Source organism: Anticarsia gemmatalis, chromosome 18, assembly GCF_050436995.1.
Source record: "Anticarsia gemmatalis isolate Benzon Research Colony breed Stoneville strain chromosome 18, ilAntGemm2 primary, whole genome shotgun sequence".
NCBI classification, from domain to species: domain Eukaryota; kingdom Metazoa; phylum Arthropoda; class Insecta; order Lepidoptera; family Erebidae; genus Anticarsia; species Anticarsia gemmatalis.
In genome coordinates, this window is record NC_134762.1 from 4,216,733 (window position 1) to 4,230,830 (window position 14,098).

The 14,098-nt window shown below is 35.2% G+C and overlaps 1 protein-coding gene across 1 annotated transcript; it reads left to right on the top strand.

Annotated features, from left to right (window-relative positions):
* The first annotated feature begins 11,786 nt into the window (after positions 1-11,786).
* On the top strand, positions 11,787-13,480 carry LOC142980714 (alpha-(1,3)-fucosyltransferase C-like). The gene is made up of 3 exons (XM_076126259.1): positions 11,787-11,923; positions 12,483-12,917; positions 13,107-13,480. Exons 2-3 carry the CDS (start codon positions 12,571-12,573, stop codon positions 13,393-13,395), a joined length of 636 nt encoding a protein of 211 aa, XP_075982374.1. The 5' UTR covers positions 11,787-11,923; positions 12,483-12,570; the 3' UTR covers positions 13,396-13,480.
* The last annotated feature ends 618 nt before the right edge of the window (positions 13,481-14,098 follow it).

The window sequence follows — 14,098 nt, forward strand, 5'->3', positions numbered from 1 at the left end:
TTTTGTTAAATTATATGCCACACGCAATAAGGAGTCAGAGTACCAAAATCATTTCAGAAAAATTCCTATGAAATTTTGTCCTCTCAATTTTTCAAATATTTTCTGTAGCCAAATATGAACACATCTCTTGCAAAACTTTCGCCGTAAAATTACGTATAACCACAGGAAGATCACTCAAACTTCTAAGAGGAATTTATGCTTTATGAGGAAAAATTGCGAGCCCGCCGTAGCCGCCGACAGCATACCTAATTACTGCCCTCTGCGATACTGGCTTTTGGAAAATACAGCATTGGACTAAAATTATATTGTTCTAATATTGACAATTCGGAAACTTGAACTTTAAAATTACCAACTTGAACGATTACTAAAAATTTAAATTTCAATTGTTTGAAAAAGTAAAAAGTGATAAAAACTTTTTCTTTATAAACAGTTCATACCACTAAAAAGGAATGCTACTGGCCATTACGCGTCAAAAAAAAATCAAATGCCATTAAAGTTTTTTTTTATTTGTTTACTCTTTTTATTAAACGACATTTGTTCATTTATTTTGAAGTTGTCCTGCTTCTATTAATTGTATTTGTTGGGTTGAAACCTTTTCGATAAAAAAACACCTTAAATTATTTCTATATCGCCACAAAAAAAAATAGAAATAAATCAATAAATTATAAACTAACAACAATTATAACTCCTTCAAATACAAACCTGTATACATTATTATTCGTAGTGCAGCTGTGGTAATAACGTAATAGTTAGAACACTTGAAATATTCAGTGTGAGGGCGCGGGATGCGTCTAATAATTGCAACGGTTGTGCACCCAAGTCTTGAAGTTTGTTCGTAGTTCCAGCGATGTTTCGTAAAATATTCCTAGAAGCTTAACACGATGATGCACGCGCTCTAGAATGTATTGGAGAATTTTAGTAGTTTGTTTTACTTAATGTCGACATATTGGTGAAGTTTATTAATTGAGACTAGTGGATGGCTTTACGTTCCTTCAAATATGAGATTAACATGGATTATCTAAACAAAGTTCCTTATTTTTGGTGTATGTGCTTCATGTTTTAAATATGAAAGATCTTTACTAACTTAAAAATATCTGTTTGAAAGATATGTACGTCTTAAGTAGCTAGTTGCCCGGAGAATGGTAACGTGCCCGGAAAATAGCAATAGGCTCGCCTTTGACACATGCTACTAACATTGCTAATAACGACGAGGATGTATTTCATACACCACTGCCCGCTCTTCAGGTATAATAAGCGTAATATTATGTATATCTGTCACAAAAAATAATTGAAATACTTTCCTGATCCCATTATTTTCCGAAACCGGTCAAGAGACAAACAAAGTAAAAGAAAGAACATAACAGAGGTTAAATAGCAATAACCCTTTATACCCATTAGAACCAACACAAAGAAAATCACAACCGAAACTATTTGTAGTACAAAACTTGCACAAACTAGTTGCACTATTAAATCAATTTACAACGAAAAGCAATGTTAAATAGTTGGCAATATTCCTCGGCAACTATGTACGGGAATTATATCGTGGCAATAACTGGAAATAACACAGAATGCCCGGCGAGGGGAGACTGACGATATTGCATATTTCCCAGCAACATTGCCTACGATCTACATGTGACGTTAGATTGTATTTATGGTTTAATTAGATTAGTATACAGTTTTTGGTATGCGGGAACGGATAGGATGAAAACACAGCATGGAAATATGTTTTGCTTTGTAAAACGTTGTTGTAACTAGATTTTACCTAACGATTTTTGTCAGTTTCCGTGCACACAAATATACTATTTTGTTTGTTATACATGTTATATGACAACCCTCGGTAAGACTGGTTGTCAGACTTTCAAGCTTCTAACTACTGATAACGACTTACAAAGATTTTCAAAAATGATAGCCGGGACCCACAATTTAACGTGCCTTCCGAAACACGGAGGAACTCGATATGCATATAAAATGGTCACCTATTAACAGAACAACATCGACAAGCGTTGCTTAACCTCAGAGATTGATCCATGCGGCGATTCACTATTAATAATCGTTAACCAAAAAAGTCAATCAATAACACGCTCGTATAAGTCGTATTAGCTGGCGACGTACTTCGGCCATCGATCAACGGAAAGAGTAGAACTAACTTGTCAGATTGGAGGCGATCACTCAATCCCCCCATTACACAAGACTATCAGTCAATCTGGGATACGTGCGCGTTGTAACACGATAACGGGAGAGTAACGGTCGGAATCGAAACACTGAGAATAACGGTTTATTACGACTTTTAAAGGTTTCCTTTCATGCATTTACTCGCAGGAAATCTAGGGTTTCTTTAAACCTTTTTGTGGTTAGCAAAAAGCAATAAGTATTTTTCTATAATTATTGTTCTCCTTTACATACCCTACTTAATTCATTGTTTATTTTTGCCAATGTTAATGCGCAGAAACTGCAATAGTCACGGATGCCGCGGCTATGTTATGGTATAAATCTTTGAAAAATAGTAAGGTGGCTTCACTCTCAATCATAATACTGATAACTTAGGTAAAAAATCTTATATTTATTTCAAAATATTTTGTACCCAAACAATATCGAACGTGACAATGGAGACAGTATCAGAGAGAACATTGGTGGGATGAAGATAGATCGTGACGAGACGCGTGGTCACCGTGTCCGTGCAGTTAGACGCCGCGCTGAGCAGTTGATCGATTGTCCATACACTCCCATACACTCCCATACACACCCATACACTCCATACCAACCATTGTTGTCGGATCTATTCCAATAGAAACGAGTATTGTTACTAAACAATACGTGTCTAGTTGATTTAGGACCTATAAATTATACCACTACAGACTACAGTCAACAAGAGAAGTTCCTAATCAATTTTATCATGAAAAACAAAGAATCTGTGATAAGTTAGTTTTCCTGCAGCTACATTGGACACTTTATACCTGAATATAAAACACTTTCCGAATCTGCACTATCAGAAACTTCATAAGAGAGTTAAAAAATAACTTGTTAAGCGGGCGTAGAAACAGTTAAGTATCTAGAAATGTTTACTTTATACGGGTTATAAAAATCAAGCGAACTACGTCACGTCTCTTAATCTGACTCTCGCTCGTACTTACTCATTGTCACATTCCAATAATTATTTTGATAACGTCGTAGTACGCACGTTTGCAAAGGCCCGTGTATATTGTAATATGAGTATATTATCTAAATGTCAAACCTCTAGCTTTTGACATTTGAACAAAAACAAGCCCATCATTACTGAAACAAAAGTTCGTAATTTTACTCCAGTCCAGTATCACTGTGGGCGGACCAACTATCCTGAAATCACATTTGCAACATGATTCCTTCAAATTAAGTGCTTGAATACAGTTTAATCGTGGGTTTATTTAAAGAACAAAGGGTAAATGCATTGGATCCCACGCAGTTCGGTTCAACGCGTCCATTAACGGGTGACGCAAACTGGTGTCAAATTAACTACGTCATCTTACATGCGCACATGAAATATTAACTTTGCACGACAAATAAAAATATGTGGGTGTTAAGAAGTATGTTTACGGTAATCTATTGTCAAATCCGTTTTTATTATATGTCTGAAAATAAATAATCCAATAAGGAAATAATACTCAAAATATGTACCGCCCCTGGCCAAATTATTAGACGCACTGTAGTTTTTTCAATAATTAAGTATTTTATACTAGTTTTTGTGTAGTATTTTTATATTTTCACATAAATAAAATAGTTAGTTATTAAAGAGATTTATTTTATACTTCGTATTTGTATTTATATTAAGGTATGGCAATGCTACGTTAAACTCTTGAAAAACGAACGTAAGTAAGTACAAACTTGTTCTAGTCGCGTTTTTGAGTTGCGGATATATTTTTGTGACTTTATGTGCTGTGTTTACTTGTTTCGTAGTTTTATGTTATGCAGTTATTTGTTTATTTCGTGTGCACAGTTTAATAATCGACAAGAGCATTTTCAACATACCCATGTTGAAAATGCTCTTGTCGATTCGAAAGAAGGCGATCTTTCACCACGTAAAAGAGCGGAAGCAAAAGCCCTCGTGAATGCTAACATATTCATAAACCGAGAAATATCACGAAGACTGAAGATTTCTGAGCTAGCGGACGTCGCATAAAGAAGAAAATTGAGTCAGGGGAGGAACTGAGCCCGAAACGAAAGAAGAGATGCGGCAGAAAGCCTATTTTCACTCGAAGGTCAGAAAGATGCTTAAAGAAAATATGCCTGGAAAACCGATTTGCCACCACGAAACTAATAATATCGCAACTCCAAGAAGCTAATGTGAATGCTTCTGAATGCAGTGTTAGGAAGAAATTAAATGATATAGGTTTTAAGGCCTGCCGCCTCGCCAGGAAACCCAAGTTAACAGATGCAATGAAGGTAAAGCGGCTGAAATGGGCCAAACAGTGGTGATAAAAATGTGGACTTCTGGAGATCGGTAAGATGTTATAATTTCATCACAAATGGTAGCTTTCATAATTCTCTATGAAATTAGCAAGAGCATGTGCTACTCTTGATGTTTATGTTATTTTTTTTCTATTGTTTCCTGATCTGCTTTAGTGATGAAATTACATTTGAAATTTTACAAACCAAAGCTCAATTTGTGCGGCGTGGTCATGGAGAAAAGTTTCATCCTGACTGTGTCCTACAGACTGTAAAGCATCCTACAAAAGTTATGATTTGGTTAGTCATCAGTGGCAAGGGTACTGGACGTCTATACGTGGTAAATGGCATGATAAGACAGTATCAGTGCAAATAAGTTTTACAAAATGGATTGATTCCACAACTCCAAGAGTGGTTTCCAAATGGAGAAACCTTCATTTTTATGCAAGACGGAGCTCCCTGTCACACAGCTCGGTCTGTTAAAGCATATTTATCGGAAAAATACATCCCTCTGTTGGACTGGCCGGGCAATAGCCCCGATATGAACCCAATTGAAAACGTGTGGGAGCTCATGAAAAGAGAAGTTGCTAAAGATATGATCATTAACAAAACCCAGCTCTTAGAAAAGATCATACAAGTGTGGAATCATCATCCTCGAATGCAGGAGATGGTACAGTCATGCATTGATAGTATGCCACGCGGAATTTAAGCTCTGATAGCGGCTAAAGGTGGCTCAACAAAATATTAAAATTGAATCACATTCATGTCATTTTTTTTCAATGGCTCAAAAATACAGTTTTATTCTATAGTATGATGTTTTATTTATCTTGAAAATTGAGATAAATAGGTGAATAATAAAAAAATATACATTACATCTAACAAAAACCATAGATCTGTATAGTATGACTTGATAATTAACATTAAATATAAAATATTATAGTGCGTCTAATAATATGGCCAGGGACTGTATGTCATCGTAGGTAGAAAAAAGAGGCTCATTTTATATTTACACTTTTTGAAATTCGAAGCCGGAGAGGCTGAATGTAAATTTCAAATATTTTCTTTTTTATAGGTAGCCTCTAGGTAACGTTTTTAAAACCGTCCAATGTGAAAAGTAAATTAATTAGACATATTTTTTCTGTAGAGAAGGGAATAATTAAGACTATAAATTTAACCCATTACTGTCCCACTGCTGGGCAAGGGTCTCCTCCCGTAATGAGAGAGGGTTTAGGCCTTGAGTCCACCACGCTGGCCAAGTGCGGGTTGGGGACTTTGCATGCCCTCAATAAATGTATTAAACAAATTTTAGGCATGCAAGGTTTCCTCACGATGTTTTCCTTCACCGTTGGAGCATGTGATAATTGTTTCTAATACACACATAACTTCGAAAAGTCATTGGTGTGTTGCCTCGGGTTCGAACCTGCGACCACTTGCGTGGGAGGTGTCAACTTATACCACTCGGCTATCACCGCTCATAATTATAATTAAGACTAATTAATAATAATGACTTCGCATTTAAACATCTCTTCCTGAACATATCCTAGGATGCTATATTCAATTACGATTTACACATATTTGAAACGTAATCTGGTTACCAATAGATTATTCAGGGCACGGACCTCTTTGAGTCGTGATTTAATTTTACAGTTCGGGTCTGAACAGAGTTATAACCATTGGACTCTGATAGAATACTAACATGCTTCATGTGTGTCACAAATATACATAAAACATCAGTTCCTGGAAATTCGTTTAGGATCAGCATGATTACGCCAGGGGCTTCAAGGAACAATGACTAACTGAGAACGGCTCAAGAGTATAAATTAGTCTAGTATATATAATTTCGAAAAAGTATTCTACCTTCAGTAAGTATGGCAGTGGACTCTTTTAAAATATCTCTTTTCGCAATAGTATTGTGGACGACCCGCAGTAATAAAAGTGTAATATCATAAACATTAAAACAAAACTGTATTGCCTAAAGAGTAAAAGAGTACTTTTTACGGACATTTTTACAAAGAATGTTTATATTGTGCATACTTACATCTTGTGTGCTTTTGAGCATACATATAAATTTTTCCTCTTGAAAAAAAAAGACTTCCATTTTCTAATAGCTATTCAAAAATACTCAAAATATTTCATTCAAATATACCATTACAACTTACAAAAACATATATCTTGTATATTATGTGCGAAAAAAGTGTCCCGAGTCACGCATATGGTGACAAAAAGGTAACATCTCATATTGAGTGAGGGAATGTATTCAAGGGGCCCATTTTAGATTCAGGCCCTCACATGTGTCATAGACAGTGGGCCCCCGGGGACTATGTAGTAGCAAAAACTGAATATTGCAGATATGTTCGCATTATTGCTGCACGTTCACATTGTTTAACACGACACGATAATGTGGAATATATGGTATTCATGTTTTATTTTGTTACATTATTTCTATTTTTATGTTTGTTAATGTTTACTGTGTGTGTATGTAAATGTTGCCTTGTAAATGAGACTATACTTCGCCGTCGTATAGAGTATGCGATTACTAAATTCTAGGTGACTCAATGACAAAAAATTGTCCTGCTAAATTGATTATTTTACTACTACTACCTAGTTAACTTGAAAAGTGACCCACGAATAAGATAATCTTATAAATAAACGAACTTACAGGATTAATTCTTTTTTCCTTAATCCGCACTCGAATCACTAGCGTAACTTGTGACTTACTCTATCATAAACTCCCAAAGTAAATCAAACAAGCATATTAGTAAGAATGTCGTGAAGTAACGGACACATATCCCCAAGAGCCTAATACATAATGGATAACATGCCTAGCTAGTTTCAATAAAAGGGATTTTTTGCATGCTCTCCCTACTGCCAACGATATTGTTACATCGCTATGCCAAATTTATTCCTTTTTTATACAAATCATATTTTAAATGTCATTCATATTATTATTGGAGGACCTTTTAGACCTTTTGTGAATGTATCCAAGTAGAATATGACTTTTATAATGATGTTTTATGAATGTGATATTATTTGACCCATTTACTGATCTTTGAAAAGGTTATCCATAGTGGGCGTTTGGTGAAAAGTTAACTAGAAGTAGATCTTTGTCTTTTTTTATTTTTGATATTTTTCTCTTTTTCTATATAAGCTTAAAACCGAGAGGTTTTACATACATGGGCAAAGGTAAAAGAGACAATAGTCTACTAGCTATGGCATTGAAGTTGCGATACGAGAAGTCGTGAGTTCTTATCCCATTCACTGCATAATCTTTGTGAACTCACTCTTTACGCATGCCTTTTTTTTAATCTTTACGTATATTTTGGGGCTTATAATCAACATTATACAAGCCTTAAAACTTAGCTAGAGGAAGGCTGAAGAAGAACTAGCAATTTAACATAGCTGGAAAAATACAGCTTTTAGTCTAGTTCCCAAAACCACATACCGTATTCCGACCCAAATGTTCCACCAAGTCAGGGTTAGCTCTAGGCATCGGCAAGTCATTACTAGAGCATAAGTTCAGTAGCACACGCCGTGGTGAGGGAGCGAGACAGCGCATCTGATCTGAAATGCAAACCGCGATCCAAAGAATCTCATTAGCGAGACGAGACCAACGTTACCTTAGCTACGGGTGTATTCTGGATAAACGATGTTATTTGCTTCTACCATGTTGCTTCAATACTATCTTGAAATAAATAATCCCGAGTATTTTTTGATGTAACAGATCAAAAGCGAAGGTTCTAAAAGTTGGTGCAAGGTTATAGAATATTTATAAAGCAAACATACAATTTTATCTTTTTTTCTGGATGATATCTGATAAAATATATTTTATTAATTTACGCTGAAAAGAAGCGAAAATATTTGTTTTTTAAGAAAATGTTCTGGCGACTGCCATCCTCTGAAAAACATAAAGATAAATAAACCTTCACAGGAAAGACAAATTAAAAAAAAATCCACAACAAAGTAAACATTGTGAATTTGATTCAGTTTCCAGAATAGGCGGTGCATGTCCGCGGCGCAGTGAAGACATCTTGTCTTTGCATTCGTACCGGCGCGCTCATTGGAAAATCACCGCTACCCACTGAATACTGAACAAGCGCCACAATATCTGTGTATTCAATCCCTTAGCGACTGACAGAACAACATATTGTTCTTGTAAATTAATACACGGACACGAAACTCTGGCAATGAAAAATAGTCACTAATATATTTATGCAGTTATCAATTTTAATATGCTTATGATATGGACGGTGAATCAGTTTTTAAGGGGATAAACTGTTCGGCTGTTTGCTTGTTTGGTTGTTACCGACTGAAAAAAGCTTAAGATTTTAAGGGATTCCATGAGCAATCATTTTCATCCTAATTTTTGCATTACATTGGCTTTTCAGTTGTCTTTATGGAAAGGAAGACTTTTGTTGCGCACAAGGACACGTCTATGCTATAGCCGTAAAAAAAAATAGTATTCTTAGCGTTGAAAATTGATTGATATAAAGAAATTGATTCTTAATTTACTCTTCAAAACCCTCGAGACTAAAATTATTTGAACTAAACAGAGGCTATTATTGGTCTACGCTCCTGAATCGCAAGAGCTTTCATATGAAAGATTCTGTTCATGTGTAGCATGAATATTAGATGCTGTTGCAGTTTAACCGACGGTCTTTATCAAACTATTTTATTTACACGCTCCCTTGTCGACTACGAATGGCTGGCTTTTAGTTTAAGAAGTTTCTTTTTGAAAAGAAGGACGATATTGATTTTAGAATGAGCTTAGTATTTTGTGAAAACCGTAGTAATTTACTGTAAGTATTGGAAAATCTACTTCTGAGAAACGCACACGTTTCTGACTTTATATTGGACAGATAATTTTAGAGAAACGCTTAAAAATAATCATTCTAAAAAGATCTTAATAACTCGTTAACAATTTGATTTGCTGAAAAGTTTTTCGAATAATATCCAACATTTTTTCAACGGGCAACAATAAACCCTTATACAGTCAGCGCAGACATTTCCAATTTCTCTTCCCTCGTAACACATTCATACGTCACATTGGTAACAACAAAAAAATGTTTTCTAAAGCGTCCATCAAAACGATTTCCGTGTAACAACATTAATCGGGCAAGCCATTCAAAAAACACGGACAATTTTGTTAGGAACCTGTCCGAGACCCACATCATGTGCACAATGAGCGCGCGACGCATTGTCGCCATTTTGGAAAAAAAGCGCGCCAAATCGTATTTGGGAAATCAAATCTAATTTTTCTTTCGTATTCAGTTATATTTTACATATGTTCATTCTATTGTGTGAAAAGTTGTACATTTTTCTTGACACATTTTTAAATTATAATATTATTTTGCAGATCAAGTTATTTGTCAATATTCTTAGGTCACCTCAATCAATGTCGTTTCTAGAAAACCAATCGTGAAGAGTGACCCAAATACAGAAGGCATAATACAAAAGAATTGATAAACAACAAGATTCTTCACAAGAAACGCTCGTTTCAGGTTTCAGAAACTTTTACGTCACAACGATGAAGTTATTCAACACAGCTTCCATTACGATCATTCCCTTATTACCAAACAGTTTCTTCTCATCATTACATCAGTATGGTACGAATACCAAAATTTTTCAAGATCGCTGTACACTTAGGAATATTATATTTTTTAAGTCAAACAGTTAATAAAAAGCCGATGAAGGCTATGAAAAAAGTTGGGAGGTTCTCTACAGATATAAAACACTTGTTGTTATGGACAAAGTTTGCCGGATTGGAGCGAGAGGGCCAGCAAGTCTTTATCGATAGAGGTTGTAAACGTACCAACTGCTATTTAACAACGAATAGAAATCATTTAAATGATCTTCGGTATTTTGATGCTGTTATATTCAATGTTGAACACGTGGGCAGGAAGACTTGGGACTTACCGAGAATAAGGAGTGACATTCAGAAGTATATTTTTGCTGCAAACGATTCGGCTGATAACTTTCCTGTCTGCAGCCCTGTGTATGATGACTTTTTCAACTGGACGTGGACATACAGGTAAAGATTTTTTCTTTATATTTTGTAAGTTACTAGCTTTCCACCCGCGGCTTTGCTTGCGTGGGATTTCATCCGATTGGTGGCGAGTTTTTAAAAATCCTCTCTTAGCCCTCCTCTACATTTCCTAAGGAATCTTCATACTAAGTATTCAACTTTCTACGTTCAGTAATTTCGGCTGTGCATTGTCCATCAGTCAGTCACTCAGTAACGGTAGAGTTTTATATCAATTGATTGATTTACACACGTAGTCTTTCGTATTTACATAGGGACATACTTACGTAAACTTGGTGTTTTCAGCAATAGTTTACCGACCAACTTTTCTAACCCGCTAGGTACTCAAACAGGACGAATTCCTAGATCTAGGAATGATGTATTCTAATTGTAGAAAAAATGTATCCATTGTTTTCATTCTGACCCCATAAATTCCTTAGAACCACAATTGCAATTCTTATGTATAAACAATCTTGTGGTTATGTACGATGTCCATACTTTATGTATCGTTAGTGTCTTTCTGGTTTTAACTTCCGTTACGTTACCATACATATCACCCGATTCCTGAGAGATGTTTTTTTTTAAATTCTTTTTGTTTGTGATCTCAGTTCGTAGAACAATGTCTGATGGACCTGCCGGTATTGCACTTTAATCGCAACTAAATTCTGTTTTGTTTACATATTTTGTCATTATTGCAAACGTTAACAAACATATAATTTAAAGATTTTAAACTAACGATTTGTACACATAAAATAACCGGGTTTTATACGTGATTATTACTTGAAGTGTACCGTATCTTATTTGTTACTGTGGTGATTTCGGACAATTTAGAAAAAGTGTGAAGACCAGCTGAGAATGTGCGTAGAAACTCGTCCAAGGAAACGATACTTAGCAGATACATCAGTCGGGCCGTGACCAAGACTGGTGTGACTCGGTCGAAATGTCAAGTAAAATGAGGCTAACTCTTAGATATTAATCTCGTATAAGACCCATTTACAGTAATATTAAACACATCAATGCTTTTAATCTAACACAGTGAGCAATGCTGTTTTTTATGAACTTTAAATTATGTCACATAATACTTACTACTTAGACCAGAGGGGTATTCTCGACTATCGACAACCGGTTAGCTACTGACAAATTTCATATGAAAATCTGATCAGCGCCTCTAGTGGCTATCGTTGGAACTAATTTCGCAGAACGTTTTAAATATCAAATTCCCATTACTCGATAGTACCGTTTGTAGAAAATCGCGCTACTGCATTTATTTTGGTCTCCCTACTAGAATAACCTATATAAATAATAACAGCTAGACTCACAGCATAGAAAGCACTCTCTCGTTCTCTGTGCACGGGAGAACGGTAAAATGAAATTCAAATATATTATGCTTATTGTGTTATTAAGTCCATTAATTATTGGTGTTTTATCTACGATAGAAATATAGATTGTTATATATGTTGCTGGTGTAAAATTATTATTTTGTTGGTAAGTTTTCTTGCACTATATTTTAGTTTCTCTTAAAGATATGGCAGCAATCGCATTTGCTTCCAGAACAAGTGTTTGAGGTCTCAAATCTGAGGCAATCATCAGTTTCAAAATTGTGTGTATAACAATAATTGCATGCACAATTGTATAAATATACATAATTGTGATTTGTTTAAAACCAGTTTAAACTGTAAAAGAAAATATCGCGCGTGAACTTCACTTAAGAATTCCCCAGTTCTTAGCCAGTGTAAAAAACTAATTCCTTTCCCAGTCCGTGAGGAGACCAGTGGATACGATAGGGCAGTACGTAATAGCTTCAACTGTTTTTTTTTTCAAAAAAATATTTAAATGTCCCAATAACACTGGTATAGCTTTTTATAAAGTAATTTTTGGCCTTTGTCCGACTGCCCACCTATTATTGCAAGTGATTCAAGTGGCGTTAAATATAGAAGTCTCTCAACATCTTCCTACGTGCCTTAATAAGCCTATGAGCAAGATATTTAACGTGTCAATAATGCTGCTAATGCTAATAATCAGAATGTATCATTGTGCCTTTCAGAACGGACTCCTCAATCCCATACAAATACATTACCGTTTACAACCGGGATAGAGAAGAACTGGGCAACAACTTCCAATGGATTCGAAACATGAAATCAATCGACAAACTGTCGAAAAGCCTCCTCCAATCAAAATCTAAGGCAGCTGCAATATTCCTAGACAAATGTAACACAACCAGCAAGAGAGAAAAGTTTATAAAACAATTGCAAATTGAACTGGCAAAGTATAACTTAACTGTAGACATTTTTGGAAAGTGTGGACCTTTGAAATGTGCTCGAAAGTCTATGAATGCGTGTTATTATAGACTAAAGACCACGTATTACTTTTATTTGGCGTTTGAAGATTCGATAGCACCTGATTACATCACGACGTCGGTTTTAAATGGATATTTACACAATACTGTGCCAATTGTTTATGGTGGGGCGAAGTATACCAAGTAAGTCGATGAATATTTCATTTTCTTATTTTTCTGTCAAGTTTTTTGTTTCTTTTAAGTTGCAATCAAAAGCTATCAATAATAAAATTTCAAATTTTCGTGAGTTTTTATACCCTTTAGTAGATTGTGCAGACAGTGGGATGAAAAATTCCTCGTAAGAAAAACTATAATATTATAATTTTTTCACAGGTTTCTCCCTCCAGATTCCTACATAGACGCTTCGTTACTCGGTGAGACGATGTTAGCCAAAGAAATGTTTGAAATAATACAAAACAAGGAATGGTACCAGGACTTCTTCAAATGGCGGAACCACTACGTGATCAAGGAAGCCGCGGGCATGGACCCCTGTGTCCTCTGCGACTTCATCAACCATCCAGCCTGGTTGGACATCAGAGCTAGTTACGTCCACCTCAGAAAATGGTGGAACCCATATTTCAGACAGAAATGTGGAACTAGAAAAAGTTATTTTTCATTTTAGTACAACATATTTTGTTAACTGTTAATCATATGAAAAATCATGATGTTATGGTTCGTTTACCATAATTATTCCATGAAAGTTCCACAGTTACAGAAATAGATTGATCAGCAATGAATTAGTCGTATATCTATGATATTTTTTGTACGTTAATTATAAATAAACTTTTAAAATATACGCATTTTTTCAGTGTTTCTACTTCCGTGCTCCTACTACAGCTAGGTTCGCATTGGTATTTGATGATTTACATAGATCCTTGTAGCGCTGTGTCAACTATTATGTTAATATCGCAGCTTTTCCATTTGTCATAGTATCTATATTTAGATAACACTATATTACAGTAAGTTCTGAATATAACACAGTGAACAACAACACGAGAAATATATCAAACAAAACAAAACACATTTCATTAAACCCCAAACTATATCCGCGAAAAACAAACACCAGCGTAAATTACTAAAACATAATTTACGTACAAAATTCTGATCCAGTTTAAATGTGTTAAGAACAATAAATACAATATGGCCGCGAACAATCTGCTTAAACACAGGATTTAAAGTTAAATTAACATTGGACCGGGGTGTCGACAACGGATAGCTTCCATGTTTTATCATGCGTTTTAATCTCTTGAAATAATTTAACTCTTAATCCTTGTTTGTGTATGTGATTTCGGTATTGGACGGCGTTATTGCAGACTATAATTTTG

Excerpts from the sequence above, each read along its gene's own strand:
- LOC142980714 (XM_076126259.1), top strand. The coding sequence starts at position 12,571 with ATGAAATCAATCGACAAACTGTCGAAAAGCCTCCTCCAATCAAAATCT. Across the intron at positions 12,918-13,106 it reads GGTGGGGCGAAGTATACCAA|GTTTCTCCCTCCAGATTCCT; the intron begins GTAAGTCGATGA and ends ATTTTTTCACAG.